The 19,881-nt window shown below is 36.6% G+C and overlaps 1 protein-coding gene across 1 annotated transcript in view; it reads left to right on the top strand.

Annotated features, from left to right (window-relative positions):
* The first annotated feature begins 1,715 nt into the window (after positions 1–1,715).
* The window catches only part of LOC144063133 (BMP/retinoic acid-inducible neural-specific protein 3-like), a 37,083-nt gene continuing 18,917 nt past the window's right edge, over positions 1,716–19,881 (top strand). The window contains exons 1-2 of the mRNA XM_077585129.1: positions 1,716–2,321; positions 15,276–15,640. Coding sequence (XP_077441255.1) covers positions 15,426–15,640 — 215 coding nt within the window. The 5' untranslated portion in view covers positions 1,716–2,321; positions 15,276–15,425. The remainder of the gene's footprint in view (positions 2,322–15,275; positions 15,641–19,881) is intronic.

The following is a 19,881-nucleotide window of genomic DNA, read 5'->3' as shown; positions in this document are numbered from 1 at the left end:
AATTTGAGTATTAAGCATTCACTGGTAAAGGCACACTCAGAAATTGGGGTGTAGTAATATTATTTTTGTCACTGAAGATATGTCATAGGAAGCTTTGTATCCCAAAGAGGTAGTATTTGGACTCTTGGACTCTCAGCGGCTCAGTTTGAGAGGGTATGACGCAATGACTTCTTTGTTGTCATTTTACGTAGCTTGAAATGAACTTGTCAGGAGGACTGTAAATGTTCCATTTTCTTCAACGGTATAACTCTGATGCTATCATTTTGGCTGTTGTAGTCATTATGAAAATGTCAGCCTCTATTCGTTCACGTTCTGCTTTATAGTCCTGATTTTCTATAGCTCCGCCCCTTCAACGACCACTTACATACCAGATTTTTAACATTGCCTTTAATCCATTTGATAACGTCACGCAATTTCAAATATAAAATGGAGCATAATAATCGTAACTGTAATTGATTTTCTGCTGCAACGTGAAATTTTTGGGGGGACAAACCGAAATAATTTTAACGTGTGTGATGTCCATATTTTGTTTTTCATCCACAGAAGATTCTATCTGGATTTTATTTAGTAATCAAAATCTACGAGGGGTGTAATTCTCGCTTGAGGTGCGAGAGGTACCAGGTTCAGATCCCGGACGAGCCCCCTATATATTACTCTTTTCTCCACAACAGTTAAATGGTAAATAGTTATATAAGTTATATAAATAAATTGAAAATGTTCTTATTGCATTTTAATAAGAAGCATTTTAATTCAAAAATAAATTAAAATATTTATATTAATTTCGATTCAGTCCTCTTTCCTTTTGACTTGAAAAGTTATTCTTAGTAATCATTTGTTTTTCAACGGCACTTAGCTAGCTGCTTATCTCATGTAATGGGCAAACTTGTCTTGCCATTTCTTTTTTAGTTGTTTTTGTTGTTGTTTTTTTGTGCGTGCATGCATGCGTGTTTATGCTTTTTAATTCACCTGAAACCTGTTATAAATCCAGGACAGTTCACCTGAACCGGATGCTACCTGACAGAGTTGTGAAGTTGTCAGGAGACCAGAGGAAGGATCAAAGAAAGGAAAGATAAAGCAAAGTGAAATCCAACACCACCCAGGCATCACCGTCCACCCACATATACAAATCCAGACTCTTTCACCAATCCCAGATACATCTGAATTTCCAACAGGATTAGGGAGACATCAAGAGACCACAGGAAAGACTAAAGGAAGGAAGTAGATGAAGCAGTGTGAGATCCACAAATGCCAACCTCCACCGATTCAGCGACCAGTGGGAGAAGCAAATTCTTTTGGAGTTTCAGTAGATGCTGGTGTGGTGGATCTGGCATGCATAAGATCCATCAAAGAAAGGAGACGTCAACCTCGGCTCGACAAAGCAAGCAGAGAATTCAAAATCGAACATCCATCCTCCCAGTGAATAGGACCCAACACCAACATAGTGCTGCGCTGCTATGTTTGTCATCCATTTGGGCGCTATTAAAAGCGATGTTCAATTATAATATCAATTTGATGGCAAGAGTGTCGTTTGACTTTTTTTTTTTGCGCTCCAGCGCGTCTCACGGAAAAGGAAAGCAGCAGCGAGATTATTTGCAAAACGCTTGCTATCATTCTCGCCACGTCGCCCACCATCGAGTCCCCCCCGGCGGCTCTTACAGAAGGCTACTTGTGTGTTAAACGTGACTAAAAGTGAGAGAGAGAGCGAGTGAGAGGGAGAGAGAGTCACTATCGCGCAAGGGGAAGCTGCCTGGTTTGCACCCGGGCGCTTTCTGCACACTTCCCCCGGCTTGTGCGCTTCCCTCTCGTGGCGTATGCGGAGAACAACGTCAGCTCGGGATTCAATTGGAATTTTGCGCTTCTTTTTGGTGCGGGAGTGTGTCGGCGTTCCACAACATCTGTCGCTGGCTTCTCTGTCGAACCCAACCGCATCCCCTCCTCCTCCTCTTCCTCCTCCTCCTCCTCCTCTTCCTCCACTTTGCTCTGCTCTCGACTGCATCGCCTGGCGGATGATATCATTTTGTAAAGTCATTATAGAAAGGTCAACGCTCGTGCTTCGAGGAAGTGTGAAGAAGACGACGACTTTTTTTCCCCACTCCCGGCGGGCGGCGGCTTGCTCAAAGTTTCTCGCTGATGTAGAACCGCGCCGCGGATTAGTCGGAGGCGTCGGTGTTGTCGTCTCCCTCCCCCGGATCCCTGAGTGGTTATAATTTGGAGTTCTTTTTTTTTCTCTTTATGGTCATACCACTGAACCAAGGTCGAGTGAAATGACAGCTGCATATTATAATGGGATGCATAAACTTTACCTGATGCCCCGACCTGTGGTGAGTATCATACTTGTTCAATTGTTTGTAATGGAGGAAAAGTGAAAACCTTCAATGGCAACTTGTTTGAATTTAAAACATTCACAGCAAATATTTGATCTATACTGTGACGTGGCTAAAATGTTTTCTAGGTTTACACAAGGCGGGCAGAAATCCCCTCCTCACACCCACTCCCGCCCCCCCCTCCCCACACCCCCACACACATTCATACACATAACAACAACAATCATTGATTTCAGTCCAAAACCGATTTGCTTACCTCTATCGCATTTGACAGCTTGTCAGCACGTATGCAATGTTGCGTTATAACGATCCACTCTATTCCCACTCATCTCCGAATTTATACATTTCACCCTCAAGCTGCACCTAAAAGACGGCATGAGTTGTGTGAACGCCGAAGCGTGACTCTGCTAATGATCCAAAAGGGTCCTGAAAGCAAGCAATAACATTTTTCAAATGCAATTCTCCTGCCTAGCCTGCAATATGCCGAATTGAAAAGCATCATATTTAGGTGGGAGAGGACCAGCACAATTTTCCAATGGAGGACACTCAATCACAGCTGTAATTTTCACTGCCACGTCCCAGTTTTGGTCTGGAGTGCCAGAGCGTCAGACTGTTTATTGGGCCACAACAGTGCCACTGTTCAGCTGTGTCCTCATCTATCCCTGGAGACCGCTGAACCTGACCGTGTCCAAGCCTGAAAGGCGCACTGTCTCATCTTATGAAGTGATATATATCTCACCTTGGAGCAGCTTCCTGCCCCCCCCCCCCCCCCCCACACACACACACACACACAAAAAAACGATGGTCAAGTTGATACCAACGTATATTCGCTCTGCCTATGAAATGACGTGAGTGAACAGATGTCTAAATGCTCAAGAGGGCTTCTTGTCCTCACAGTTTAACGTTGTGTGTCTGGCTAAAGAGAGACTAACAAAGGGTAAGGGAATACAAACAAATCACTGTCGACTGCCGCCCACAAATCCTTTAAAAACAGCAACATGAGAGTCAAGCGAGAAAAATTTTGGAGAGATGTCTTACCCTGGACATAATATATTGACTAAGCATTGCCAGAAGTGGGTTTTCGTAATCGTCATCCTTTTTTTTTTTTCCTGGAGAGCTCAGTATTGTTCATTCGGTAATTTTACCGATTTGACATGTCATCATCATTGCTCTCCTTTTTTATTTATTTTTATTTTTATAATCGTCATTCTAATGGACAATCCGTCAACGACCGAACGCCCGTTTTACTGACGAATGACGGCAACGTCGACGGACACCCGATTTCGCTGAGGAATGACGATTGACCGATTGAAAATGCGCTTCGCGTTGAGATATTGACGGCTTGACAATGACGTAGGGGTGCCCCACAACTGTTGACGATTGGCGAATGGCAGACGCTCAAAAATTGAGTGGCGCATCCACAACTGGTAATTAAAAGTACAACATTGTCATAAAGCAGTTACGAACTGAGTTAAAGGGATTTAAAAGCAAAGTAAAGAAATAAAAGATATTGAATTGAATATTTTAAAAAATCGATTAATCTATCGATTATTTAATCAATTAATAAACTAATCGGTTGCTTTTTAATTTTGAATTATAGCGTATTACAAAAGCCTTTTCTCCCTCATTACTGTTTATTTCGTACTTCGTATACGTAAATTCCTTGTGTGTTTTTACATACTTTGCAAATAAATCTGATTCTGAATGTTCACTCTGATGATAAAAAAATACCTGCAAATCAGGGGAGCGTGTTATACACCGGTACGGAGAAAAAGCAGCTTTTTAAAGGTGAATTTGTGGGGGCGTATTATACACGGAGGTGTGTTATTATTCACAGGGTTTTACAGTAGATCCGACAGTTGTAACTCAAGCAACGGCACATACAGAGAATGGACTGTAGCAGACCCAGTAAGATCCATGTGGTGCCGCCAAACTTAAAGCTTATTTCCACATATGCAGAATAAAGATCTGTAAACAAACTTTGATGTGTAAAATTAAGCGCATACTGTGAGAGATACCAGCGCGCAATACTGTAAAGTGACGTGGGAGTCGTAATAAGCCTGGCATTAGAAGATAAAAAAAACACAAATATAAGGATGAAAAGAGAAAAAAAATCCGCCAAGATTGGCGGTATTTCGCTGTTCTGCTCATTATCTACAACCCATTATATTATGTTAATGAGCAAACTGAAAAGTTTGTCTTCAGTCTCTAAAATGTTTGGGAGCAGAAAATGGGGTTGGGAATACAGTCATGCCAAAATTTGGAAACTAAAATAATGTCATTTGGGGATTTGGGATTTAGTTGGCCATTCAAATGGAAGTTCTTAGATGAAGACAGAGTGGGGAATTATCTCTCTTGGGTGACTGCTAATTGAATGTTGGGTCTGAATATATTCTGTAAAAGCACAGATGCTGAAGAACTAGCTGTCACTCACCGAAATGTAATGCATTTCATTTTCATAAATGTGAAGAGAGGCAGGCATCAGATACAAAACATGCCTGGACACATCCTGACAGTCATTTGAATAACTTTACAAACGTTAATGTTAGATCAACGGTAATATCACCAATCTAAGTTTGGATAGAATATATATATATATATATATATATATATATATATATATATATATATATATATATATATATTCACTTGAATTTTTAAACTATAGATTTATAAGGACATGATTAATCAACAATCAATTCCACAAAATGGAGCCCAGAGGTCAAAGCAAACATGGTGCATCAGCATTTGGCTGTCATGCTGCATACAAATGGGAAAAAAAAGTTAACCCCAAATTGAAGTGTGTTTAAATTCAAATGAAAAACAATGTTTTCTCACCATTCCTATGAGTAAGCGCTTAAGATTTGACGTTTCCCAATTTGGTTTGGTGTCTTTGTCGGCCCTACGAAATACAACTACAATTATATACATATACGGTATTGACATTTTTTTTTCATGCCGAACGTGTACATGGGTCTTAATTCAGGACAACAAACAATAACACTGTGGATTAAATACGAGTCAAGATAAAGAAAGAAAGACATTCTCTCATTTGAAGAGCAACATTTGTCCTTGTTTGTTTAAGGCTGCAGCGCAAGGATTCTACTTGAATGAATTGACACTTAAATGTTGCCTTCTCACTCAGTCGTAGACACGCGATATCCAACTTTCGGCGATATCGCCATTTGCCATGAATATTTACTGCTATTCTGTTTGCAGTTTAAAAACCATAAACTGGCACCCCCACGTGTACCCACTGGTAAAGATCAGCAGCTCAGCGCATGGTTGAATCTTGCTAAATAATTCATCCACAATTGCTGCCCGAGCGCACCCACTTCTCCCTCTTGAAATTCATACACAAATACACCTGTGCCAATGACACACAGATTAAAGTTGGTTTTGGATTTTGTGCGTTTTTTTTTTTTTTTTTTTTCAAAGACGATTTTAGGACTAGCAAATAGGAGAGGATTTTTATTTATTTATTATTAAAAAAAAAATGTTTTTTAATTTTTTTTAAATTATTTTTTAAATGTATTTTCATTATTTTTTATTATTTTTTAAATGTATTTTTATTATTTTTTAATTTTATTTTTTAACTAAAACATTTTTTTTTTACTTGATAACCAAATCTAAGGTTACATCTTGCAATTATGAGAAATTAGATATTTTATCATCCACTTTTTAGTCCAAAAATAAATCCATTAATTCTGTCGATTTTCAAAGGCTCACCTGAATATCAAAAATCATGCCAATGGAGATGTCCTTGACTAGGAGTAGAAAAAAATGGAAAGGTTGTAAATTTCTTCCATCGTTGCAGCCGCAGGTAGATTTGAGACTTTCTCATTTTGATTAATCATGGAACCAAATACTTAACATATTTCTGGTCTTTGTTTACGATCAGGTTTATATTTCAAACTTAATTGCGTCCTTGGCAGTTATAAAACAACCGCTGCTTTTACTTCTTGAGTTTGAAATGACTTGTTTGCTTTCAACTTTTTCACAAGACGAAAGGATGGCTCCTCCTTGTTCTGCACGTTTTGTTCGGCGGTTTGACTCGGTTCTCAATTGAACACCATTTAAGTGACCCAGAACTAGATTGGAGATGGAAATCGAGAAACTCTCAAGCCACAAGAACATTGCCTGCCACCACGGAGTACATGGGTTCAAATCCTGCTTGGACCACATTTTAGTACATTCCATTGTTTGATACCAACTGACTATCATATTAGGAAATGGATTATAATTTCTCTGAAATGATTCAATCTCACTTTAGACAGATTGGAGTTAAACTTTTCTTGTTATCATTTATCATTCATCCACAATTGATAATTTGTCATTTTTAAACAATTTATCTTTCATTATTGTTGCTGCTGTTAGTATTCAGCGTTCGGCATTCCCACGCAATTTCTCCAGAAATTGCACATATAACCCTACTTTCGTAAGAGACTTTATTCCAGGTGTTGCTGTTTTTATAAAATTGAAGTTAAAAAATTGAGTTAAGTGTTTCAACGATGAAGCTACGCAAGTATTTACAGAACGTCATAGAAATTGTGAATGGCTCATTAACTCGTTCACTGCTATCGACGGCTATAGACGTCAAAAATTCATTTGAACTATTTCTATTAGTTTAGCATTTTTTTCCCCACTTTTGTTAACAAGAGTATGAAAACCTAGATTTTTTTTTTTTTTAGAAATACTGATATAAAATGTGTGATTAAATAAACATTTTAATCGCCTGACGCGACTTAAAGATTATGAAAAATTCGGGGCGTAAAAATTGCAATCGTAATTAATCGCATGACTAGTTAACTCACAATTAATCACAACTTTTATATCTGTTCTAAATGTACAATAAAACAAAAATAGGTTTTCATACTCTTGTTAACAAAAGTAGCATTTTTTTTTAACTAATAGAAATAGTTCAAATGAACTTTTGACGTCTATAGCCGTCACTGGCAGTGAATGAGTTAAATCGGATAAGCATCTTTTGATGATCCCTTTTCTGATACTTGGATAAATGGATAAATTCATACTTTTGTTAACAAGAGTATGAAAACCTAGATTTTTTTTTTTTAGAAATACTGATATAAAATTTGTCATTAAATAAACATTTTAATCGCCTGACGCGACTTAAAGATTATGAAAAATTCGGGGCGTAAAAATTGCAATCGTAATTAATCGCATGACTAGTTAACTCACAATTAATCACAACTTTTATATCTGTTCTAAATGTACAATAAAACATATATAGGTTTTCATACTCTTGTTAACAAAAGTAGCTTTTTTTTTTAACTAATAGAAATAGTTCAAATGAACTTTTGACGTCTATAGCCGTCAATGGCAGTGAATGAGTTAAATCAGATAAGCATCTTTTGATGATCCCTTTTCTGATACTTGGATAAATGGATAAATTCATACTTTTGTTAACAAGAGTATGAAAACCTAGATTTTTTTTTTTTAGAAATACTGATATAAAATTTGTCATTAAATAAACATTTTAATCGCCTGACGCGACTTAAAGATGATGAAAAATTCGGGGCGTAAAAATTGCAATCGTAATTAATCGCATGACTAGTTAACTCACAATTAATCACAACTTTTATATCTGTTCTAAATGTACAATAAAACATATATAGGTTTTCATACTCTTGTTAACAAAAGTAGCTTTTTTTTTTAACTAATAGAAATAGTTCAAATGAACTTTTGACGTCTATAGCCGTCAATGGCAGTGAATGAGTTAAATCAGATAAGCATCTTTTGATGATCCCTTTTCTGATACTTGGATAAATGGATAAATTCATACTTTTGTTAACAAGAGTATGAAAACCTAGATTTTTTTTTTTTAGAAATACTGATATAAAATTTGTCATTAAATAAACATTTTAATCGCCTGACGCGACTTAAAGATGATGAAAAATTCGGGGCGTAAAAATTGCAATCGTAATTAATCGCATGACTAGTTAACTCACAATTAATCACAACTTTTATATCTGTTCTAAATGTACAATAAAACATATATAGGTTTTCATACTCTTGTTAACAAAAGTAGCTTTTTTTTTTAACTAATAGAAATAGTTCAAATGAACTTTTGACGTCTATAGCCGTCAATGGCAGTGAATGAGTTAAATCAGATAAGCATCTTTTGATGATCCCTTTTCTGATACTTGGATAAATGGATAAATTCATACTTTTGTTAACAAGAGTATGAAAACCTAGATTTTTTTTTTTTAGAAATACTGATATAAAATTTGTCATTAAATAAACATTTTAATCGCCTGACGCGACTTAAAGATGATGAAAAATTCGGGGCGTAAAAATTGCAATCGTAATTAATCGCATGACTAGTTAACTCACAATTAATCACAACTTTTATATCTGTTCTAAATGTACAATAAAACATATATAGGTTTTCATACTCTTGTTAACAAAAGTAGCTTTTTTTTTTAACTAATAGAAATAGTTCAAATGAACTTTTGACGTCTATAGCCGTCAATGGCAGTGAATGAGTTAAATCAGATAAGCATCTTTTGATGATCCCTTTTCTGATACTTGGATAAATGGATAAATTCATACTTTTGTTAACAAGAGTATGAAAACCTAGATTTTTTTTTTTTAGAAATACTGATATAAAATTTGTCATTAAATAAACATTTTAATCGCCTGACGCGACTTAAAGATGATGAAAAATTCGGGGCGTAAAAATTGCAATCGTAATTAATCGCATGACTAGTTAACTCACAATTAATCACAACTTTTATATCTGTTCTAAATGTACAATAAAACATATATAGGTTTTCATACTCTTGTTAACAAAAGTAGCATTTTTTTTTAACTAATAGAAATAGTTCAAATGAACTTTTGACGTCTATAGCCGTCAATGGCAGTGAATGAGTTAAATCGGATAAGCATCTTTTGATGATCCCTTTTCTGATACTTGGATAAATGGAGCAATTAAAAAGGCAATATGTCATTCATGCCTCCTTTATATAATTCCAGCAGACAGCGAGTATACTCAGAAGAGTTTGACGCTGTCTTTGTTATCGTTCCAGTAGTTCATCGGGACAGTCAGTGTTTACATTCGAGGATAAAGATTTGGCCTAAGAAAGTCGCGCCACAACCAAATTGCTGTCCACGACTTTGTCATCATAGTTATGTGATCTTCCCATGTTTATTCATGAACGTTCATGCGCCTCCACACAGTGACAATTTCATCTTTGATGTCTTTCTCCCAAGACACTACGGGAGCGCTTTCTTTGTATTTGTTTGCGAGGCGGGCGGATGAATGCAACTGGCAGCCATATTACAACTCAACAAAGGCTGTCTCACCCTGGGCAACTGGTAGGAGAGGTATTGTCGACGGTTGTTGCCGGAAAGATAACTGGGTTAATTAGGGCCCAAAAAAAACTCATTATTCAGCACAGAGGGGAAGATGTAAAGTTTATCAGTTCCTGTTTTCCTTTTTTTTTTTACAATGGTTTTGGGGTTTGCTCGCAGTCAACTTACAAAGTGGATCCTGTTGAAAGAATTCTAATGAAATGTTTTAATCATGTCTGCAATCTCCCAAAGGGTTTTTACAACTTCTATTGTTGACTTCTCGTAGATTTATGGTTCTGGTAAATGATCTATTATGGCCTCATACTACATTGTCTTTTATTTGATGGGGGCGTTATGCAAACTCTCGTACCGCGCACATCATTTGACTTATGCAAAAATAAAACGGCACCTGGTTTTTACAACACCAACCGCGGGGTAGGGCACAGGACAGTGCAGGATAGACCGTGTTTGCCCATTTTTTAGTGCAGGTTGCTAGGCGACCGTGCAGGAAGTAGCCTGGTGCCTTGCCCTGGTTTGGATGTAAAGTAGGTTGCAGCTCAACAGTTTGTATTTGTCACTGTTGTCATGGAAAGCCTGACTTTGTTTACAATGAGGATATGTGATACAAGTAAAGAATGTGGACACCGGCATACTCGCACATATGCGTGGATTAAAAACAAACATAAAAAAATATATATATATTTATGTATTTATTTATTTGTCAAACTATTTATACCTAGAAAACATATTGGAGGTTTATCAATGTTTGTGTTTTTTTGTTTTGTTTTTGAAGTTTTTTTTTTTTTGGGGGGGGGGGGGGGGTATACTGTACTGTATATATACTATTTATTAGATATATTTCAGTGGGCATCAATTATATGCACCTTTCAATTGCATTTCATTTTAAGATAACATTTTAATTGATAAAAATGCCAAAATCAACATTTCTATGCCTATCAATCAACATTGTTCATTTAACTCATTCACTCCCAGTTATTTTCACTGAAGCGACCTCCTTCGCTCCCGGCTGTTTTACTGCATTTTGACTCATATTGCAACGCCCACAGAATATTGTGTTCTATTGCTATAAAAACATGGAACCTACCAAAAGAAAGATTAGAGTCTTTTATTTCTTTAGGGAAAACATATATATATATTTCTATCTGTTTCAGTTTTGTAGCAATTAGCATTATAATATAGCATGGTTTCATCATTATTCACAAATCTGTTTAGAACTGTGGGGGAATCAGATTGTTTGCAACATGGCCTGGTTGATCTCTTATACTCTGCTGCCACCTGCTGGACATTTTTGTAATAACTACCATTGCCTTAACCTTTCTCTGTAGTTCAGATTTGTGAACTTATAAATATGTCTTAAAGACACTGAAAACATTTTAAATAGAACATATTTATATGTTTTTGGGAGCAAATGAGTTAAAGTACTACTGATATCTATTAATCGCTGTGCCTTCTTTACATCAGGACTCTGGGACGACACATTAATAGACACCTGTTCTTGCTGGCACTGCTAACATCTTGCCTTGTGAATGTTTTTATATTTTTTTCTGTATGTTTGTGTAATTGTTGGTCCGTTGTGTCTCTAATTTACATTTTAGCTTTATAGTACTTTTAGTAAATGTATTGTTATTTATGTATGTTATTCTTATTCTGTTAGGGTAACATTTCCAATGGCATATTTACTGAAATGATTATTAATAATAATATGTATAAAGAAATAAATGAATTTACTCTACAATGTTGTCACTGCATATTTCCGGCCAAATCTTTTGCTGTTGTCACTCGGAAATCACGCTGCCAACATCTCGCCAATCAGATGGAATATGGTCACATCTTGTGTGCCTGCAGCCTTTGTAGGATGGCACATACGAAATGAATGATTTGGTCAACGCTGCACGGCGCGGTGCTAAGTGCCGAGTTTAAATGGTCTTTTGCCTAAATCTATTTGATCCAAAATGATGCTCCAAGATCTGTTTTGGCCCGAGGTCTGATATCTCACAATCATTGTGATGTCCCACAAGCACACACGCACTGCAGTTAGGTAGATGCCAGCTTGGCACCCAACAAAATATGGAACAGATGTTTCGAAGCTGAATGTTTTGATTTGTTACTGTTGCAATTCTCCAGAAAGATTAGGAATCCCCGTACCTCATCAGTGCACTGTTTTCTCCCCATAAAAAAGAGGTGAGAGTCAAAGTCCAACAACGCAGTTCACAAACAAATCGCTGGAGGAAGCTTGACATTTGGGGAGTAACAAAAAATAAATAATGCTGCAATTAAGAATGTTTGCAGTGGTAGATGAATTAATTATTTCAGGTCAACAGATATAATTGTCAGAATTGGTTGTTTGTATACAGTATTTTCTTAGTCAATTGATATTTCCTGCTTCTTTTTTTTTTTAGGGTTAAAGGTCATCATTACTGTACATTATTTCGGTCCTTCTCAAATAGGACTTTAGTGTGTGACCGCAGGGAATGTTTTGTTTGTATGTCTTATTCGAATATATTGTAATTGGACATCCATTACAGTAGGGGGCAGTGGCGCTCATTGTCAGAGATTGGTCAAGGGGTATTAGCTCCTCTACAGAGGTGTGCTTTAAACAATTTTATAGACAAATATTAGTATTCATAATCACGGTGGAGATTTGAGGGGTTCACAATAATTCATTCTCTCTTTGGTTGGGGGTGGGGGCGTAACAAAAAATTATAATTGAGAAGCACTGAGGTAGGCCAACAAAAAAGTGAAAAAGTCATTTTTGAGTGTATTCAATGGATGCCAGCCGTGTGTTTTAATTGAAAACGTCATCCATTGAGTCACCCAATTTTTTTATTTTTAATTGTGTGAAGGCTTCTCAAGCAAGAACATTTTAGATATTGTTTGATGAAATGCAATTAAAACGGTGACATATTGTGCCCTGGTAAACGGAGACTGTTGTGCATCTGATATCATTCCGGCATCTGACAACAAAGGCTGAGCGGATGGCTTTGTTGGGAGATAATGCGAAGCTGGCATGGACCCATCTGAGGATGATGAATGTTTGCAGACAGGACTGCCATGGCAATTGTATACAAAAAAAAATAAAACATGCAGGATGTGAGTCAAAAGAGGGATTTAGAGACATTCCAGAATGCAGAGGAGGAAGCAAGTGGGTGGCTTTGAGGAGGGATGAACAAGCAAAATGACGACAAAGGTGTTTGCAGGGAAGGAAAGCAACAGAAGAGCTGATTGTTCTAAATCCGCAATCTCCTTCATCACCTTTTTTGGACGCTTGCCTGCTAGATTATAGGATTACACAGTCCTTTACAATGACCGCTATGTTCCGTTCTGAAGTTAACATGCCACACGGTGTGCACTAAAATGGGTTACTCTTGACACCGTACGAACCGTGCTTCACCTCTCACCTATGTATATATATATATATATATATATACCGTACGAACCGTGCTTCACCTCCCACCTATATATATATATATATATATATATATATATATATATATATATATATATATATATAAATACCGTACGAACCGTGCTTCACCTCCCACCTATATATATATATATATATATATATATATATATATATATATATATAAATACCGTACGAACCGTGTTTCACCTCCCACCGATATATATATATATATATATATATATATATATATATATATATATATATATACCGTACGAACCGTGCTTCACCTCCCACCTATATATATATATATATATATATATATATATATATACATATATATATATATATATATATATATATATATAAATACCGTACGAACCGTGCTTCACCTCCCACCTATATATATATATATATATATATATATATATATATATATATATATATATATATATATATATATATACCGTACGAACCGTGCTTCACCTCCCACCTATATATATATATATATATATACCGTACGAACCGTGCTTCACCTTCCACCTATATATATATATATATATATATATATATAAATACCGTACGAACCGTGCTTCACCTCCCACCTATATATATAAATACCGTACGAATCGTGCTTCACCTCCCACCTATATATATATATATATATATATATATATGTGTATATATATATAGTATATATATATATATATATATATATATATATAAATACCGTACGAACCGCGCTTCACCTCCCACCTATATATATATATATATATATATATATATATATATATATATATATATAAATACCGTACGAACCGTGCTTCACCTTCCACCTATATATATATATATATATATATATATAAATACCGTACGAACCGTGCTTCACCTCCCACCTATATATATATATATATATATATAAATACCGTACGAACCGCGCTTCACCTCCCACCTATAAATATATATATATATATATATATATATATATATATATATATATATATATATATATATATATATATATATATAAATACCGTACGAACCGTGTTTCACCTCCCACCTATATATATATATATATATATATATATATATATATATATATATATATATATATATATATATATATACCGTATGAACCATGCTTCACCTCCCACCTATATATATATATATATATATATATATATATATATATATATATATATATAAATACCGTACGAACCGTGCTTCACCTCCCACATATATATATATATATATACCGTACGAACCGTGCTTCACCTCTCACCTATATATATATAGTTCGTACGGTGTCAAGAGTAATATATATATATTTATATATACGTATATTAGTTAGGTAGTTATATATTAGAGGTGTAATGCATCCTTGATCGTATCACACCCGATGTATCAAGATGTATCAATAACTTTTTTTCTGGAGAGCTCAGTATGGTTCATTCGGTAATTTTACCGATTTGACATGTCATCATCATTGTTGACATGTCAAATCTCCAGAAAAAAAAGAAAGAAAAAAAGATGTATCAAGATCTTATCAAATTGTCTTTTATGAGAAATGTATCCCAAATGAAAACCGTTTCGTTCATTTGGACAGTTTGGGCTTTGGAGAGCTTTTACATGTTGCATAATTATTAATGAAAGAGGGGGGGAAACTACTTCTGTACCATATCAATTTGAATTGGAATCCCACTGAATGGAACCAGGTCAAATTGCTACATTTTCAAATCGCATCCAACCCTGTGTATTGATCATCATTTCGAATCGCAGGGCCATCAGGCCACCATTAATGTGGGACCCTGGCCAATCGGACAATCTGCACCCGCATCACAGTTCTGTGACAGTATTTTGCCGTGCTATCCACAACACTCTGGTGACCCTCCATGTTAACAGTTTTTTTTTTTTTTTTTCTGAAGGTAATGCCTTTTAGCAGTCACATGCCTGAGTTAACTTGATAGATTGTTAGCCGAATCCTCCGATATAATGGGACTTAACGCCTGACTGCAACATGCACATTGCAGTGAAATGTGCCTGTGAAGGAGAAATGTCTGAAACGTTGGTTAAGCTGGTGGGGAAGAAAGAAAGAAAGACACGAATCTGACCAGTAGGTGGTCTGAAATACACGACCTTCATTTTCACGCATATTGTCTCACGTTTTCTCATCTGCCATAGTCTAATAATTTTTTTTTATGTCTTTTGTCCAGGTGCTTGTGGGGTTTTGAGGTGATGCAGGACTTTCTGCTCAACCAGAGGAGGAGCCATCTTGCAAAAAGAGACTTTGGCCGTTGAATGTCCCCCCAGCGCCGTCCAGCACCAGCAGCACCCTCATCCCTCAGAAGCTCCTTTCATCTCTGATGGCTCGATGGCCCATCTTCAGCCTCGGCCTTCTCTGCTGGGTTCCTCTGCCGTCCGCGGGAGCGGCAGCAACGGCCGTGCTGCCCAACGACAAGCCCGGCGGCCCCTTGGACTGGCTGCTGTCCGACAAGGGGCCGTTCCACCACTCTCCGGAGTACATCGACTTTGTGGAGAAGAACCGGCAAGGCTTCACGACCAGATACAAGATTTACAGGTGTGCTGCTGTTGATCTTACACGTGTTTAGAGATGTAAAAATTAATTGATTAATCGATGAATCGACAAGTTATCAAATTCATCAACAGCTATTTTAGTAATCAAGCAATCGTTTGGAGCCATTTTTAAATTGAAAATTGTCCAAATCCTCTGATTTGGACAATTAATGACAGCACAACACGTGTTAACGAACTGCAGTCGAATCAGGATTTCTCCAATCAATAAGTAGAATTTGTCATTTCGGAAGTGCATTAATTGGCTTACTCGGAAATGAGGCACTGATCAATGGTGCTTTCATGTCCTCAACATGGAAGCCACTGCCAGCAGTACATTTATTTTGATTAGCATAGAGACTTGAAACAAGAGTTACCCTGAGTCAAAAGCAAACTAAATCTCATCAGTCAGAACTTTAGATTGGTAATAAAAAAAAAAATAATGCAGCTCATTTAAACTTTGAATTAAAGCAGTACATAGTACAATCCAATCCACTTTATTTCTATAGCACATTTTATAAAGAAGCGTTTACAAAATGCTGCCCATTAAGAGCCGTACACTGTCATACAAATAAAATCTAGTCAAACCAACTATAAAATGTACATAATTAAAATAATTAAATAATTGTCAACGTCCTGCTGAGTTCTGAACTAAAAAGCAAAATGACACAAAAAGCCGTAATATATCACCGTTTTAATTGGGGCCCGACCGATATGCATTCTTTGAGGCTGATGCCGATACAGAAAAAATACAGATTAATCTGCTGATTATTTAAAAATATATATTTAATGCAGAAAATTGTGTTCCCTCAGCATTTGTGTGTGAATATTCGTTATTTGAAGGCAAAACACTCCCAAAGTAAAAGCTAATTTCCTGTTAGGTTTTGAATGTGCTCTTCCCTTCACTTTTATCATTAGCGCTAGGCTAGCGATGTTTTAAAACTGAAGCATGTTTTGCATTTAAATATACAGTGGATGTAATTTTTGTTGTTGTGTTTTTAGTTTTACAGTTAACTAGCTGGGGTGTCATTAAACAGCTTAAAGGCCACTTAGGGACAACAGAATAATTATTAAGAATAATTAGTAAAACATACACTACACACTTGCACTTGCTAGTTGCTAATGCTAATGCTATGCAAGCAAAATCGTGCATTCAGGGTACTGTCACAGTGTCGGAAACTTCAGTGATAACATTTCAAGGGGAAAATAGTCAATTGGCCAATTGTTTTGGCCGATGTTTGAAGGGCAATAGTTGGCCGATTGTAATCGACGGTCGATTAATCTAACCTTTACTTGTCTAATCTACTACTAATCAAAACCGTATTGGTGCAGTTTTTCATGTTTTCTGAAGACAAAAAAAATAAATAAAAAGACTTGGAAGGAAAGTGAAGAAATGATCCTTTACAGTTATCTGACAAGGTTACAATTGTTCAACGGAAGAATTTTTATTTTTTTTAATCAAATTAAATCATTGATAACCATTGAGCATTTAAAAGTTATTGAAGAGAGTTCCAAGAATGTAGTGAAACACTTTCCAACTCTTATTTTCTTTGACAAGCAGATGAAGTATCGATGAAACGGCATCACAGCAATATATCTTTTATTACAGCACACAGCAGAGAAGATGCACCTTTTTATTATTTGCTGCCTCTTGTGAAACAGAAAAGCTTTGTCAGAGTCCCCATTCCCAATATGTGAATCTCTGAAATATGACAGTATGGTGATGTATTATTTGCCGCTGAAGACACAAAGCTATCATCCGGCTGTATATCACATGATTCGGTTTTCCAAAACCTTGGTGAGTCCCATCAAATAGTCAACTCAATTATTTGGATAAGTATTTCAAAAAATGGGACGACTTGTCATGCAAGTATCTCGGTGGTGTTGTGTTGAAATTAGTGAAGATTGCGTTATGAATCATTCAAAGATGTCGCCTAAGATTGTGGAAATTGAAAGACGAGTTCCTACGGTAACTATGTCTCAACCTGGCAGATGTTTTATGGCGTCGTTCATCAGGGGCTGCGTTTGAGCGGCTTACGTTTCCCCTCCCTGGCAAAAGGTAGTTGTCGGCCCGAGCTGAGCAGCATGGGCGGGCGGCAAGATTAATTGTCTTATCATGTGGGCAAGTGATTAGAGATCTCTCAGTACTTATTACTCCACATTATCACAGAATCCCATGAGAGGATTCTGTCAGCTGCAAGGTTGTGTTTGAGGTCCTCCGCATTACCACAATGTGGCGTTGATTAATTGCGATGATTTTACAAGGAAAAGTCAAACGGAAATGTAAATAGATTGTGAATCTTGCCAAATTAAATTCACTCACTGTCTGCCCCACTTGATTTCAGAGACTTGTCTGACAAACACAATAGGGCTGAATTGTGGTAACATTACGTTATTCCATGTTAAGAACTATCAGAAAAACATGGATGAATTTAGGAGCTATCAGCTGTAAATAGTAATAATAATAATAATAATAATAACTAAACAATATGCGATTTCTGAGGAAATTGTGTGTGAAGGCTGTGAGGCTGAATGAAAAACAAGAATGATCTGGAATGATATTAAATAATGCTGAAGTATAATTATTGACAAAGAATGATATACAATAAGCTGGAAATAGCTGACCATGTTGAAGTTGAAATAGTTTGAATCCATCAAGAAATGTTCCAAGTAGTTGAAGGAGGAAAAACAGCAGAATTGTAATAATAAAGTAGAAGAAAAAAGAAGCAAGAAAAAGGAAGCAAGGAAACAAGGAAGAAAAGAAGCAATGTTAATATTAGGCCACTTCCGGGTCACTTCCTGTTCAAAGCAGGTCACTTCCTGTTGATATTAGGCCACTTCCGGGTCACTTCCTGTTGAAATAATGTCACCCAAGCACGGAATAATAATAATACTGTACAACGGCGGAAATTAAGTACAGGTTTAAAACATTTTCATTCACAACAAATAGTCTGATATTTATGCGCTGTGGGTCATGACAGGTATGGCGGTCACGTGATATGTGACGAGGAAAAAGTATTGAGGTGGCTGCCGAATCGCCAAACAGAATGAGTGCACGACATATTAGGCCACAATATAGTGTGTGGCTATGTAGACTGAGCCCAAGTCTGATACTAGGCCATTCCGGGTCATAATACTATTGGAATCAGGCCAGTTCCGGGTCACTTCCTGTTGGAATCAGATCACCTCCTGTTGATTTTAGGCCCCTTCCAGGTCATTTCCTGTTAAAATCAAGTCACTTCCTGTTGAATTAATGTCACTTCCTGTTGAAATCAAGTCACTTTTGGGTCACTTCCTGTTGATTTTAGGCCACTTCCGGGTCATTTCCAGTTGAAATCAAGTCACTTCCTGTTGAAATTGGGCCACTTCCTCCGGGGGGTGGGAAATGTTGTGTTAGTGTGATAAGTGCCATCGGCAGGTAAACGCTGAACAGTTGAAAGTTGGAACGGTTTGAGGTGATGAATGAATGTTTTTTATTTCTAAGATAAAAGATTATTTGATACGTATCTTGATATATTTCAAAGTGAAACGATTCAAATCGGTTCGCTTTTGATAAACTTTCATAATAAAAAAAGAAAGAAAAAAAGCTTATTAAAATATATTTTTTAATGCTTAATAAAAAGGCATATTTCAACAACCATTTCAGCTCCTCAAATGGCCCATTTGAAAAATTTAATTGCCCGCCCCTGACTTACAATAAGTAACCATGCAATCAGATTTGGCGTTCTTCATGTGTTGATTTCCTAACGCACCACCCGCGGGACACCTCCCTGTAATTAAGTTATTAGTAAATAAAATGGAGGCTCTTTGGTTGTTATAACAGTTTCTGAAGTACAATGAGCATCAGCACATTAGTTAAACCACAGGGGAGCACGCAGGTGCTCTGAAGAGGCTTTAGTGAGTGTTTTAGAGCCGATTCCTCAGGTGACGATTCTCAAGTCTATGAATATTTTTATTGATGTTCGCTGTCGTTTCTTCCCTCGGAATATTTCCTCCCGGGTTTTCAGCAACTCTAAGTGTCTCCACGTATTAAATAGCCTGCTGAGAGTCGTGTAATTACTTTTTCACAAGTGACATTTCAGCCCCAAAAATTAGCTGTGTGCCAGAAAGTGATTGGATTCCGTGCACATCTATTATGAAATATGAAAACAATATAGCATCATATTTTATAGCAGCCGGCTTGTGTTGTTGGAGCCAATTGGGAAGAGAAGAGAGGAAACATTCTTTCTGTCCAAAAAAGTCTTCTGA

This window comes from Vanacampus margaritifer, chromosome 13, assembly GCF_051991255.1.
Source record: "Vanacampus margaritifer isolate UIUO_Vmar chromosome 13, RoL_Vmar_1.0, whole genome shotgun sequence".
Taxonomy (NCBI): Eukaryota; Metazoa; Chordata; class Actinopteri; order Syngnathiformes; family Syngnathidae; genus Vanacampus; species Vanacampus margaritifer.
Note: the sequence above shows the minus strand (reverse complement) of the source record. Positions and strands in the feature narration are given on the sequence as shown.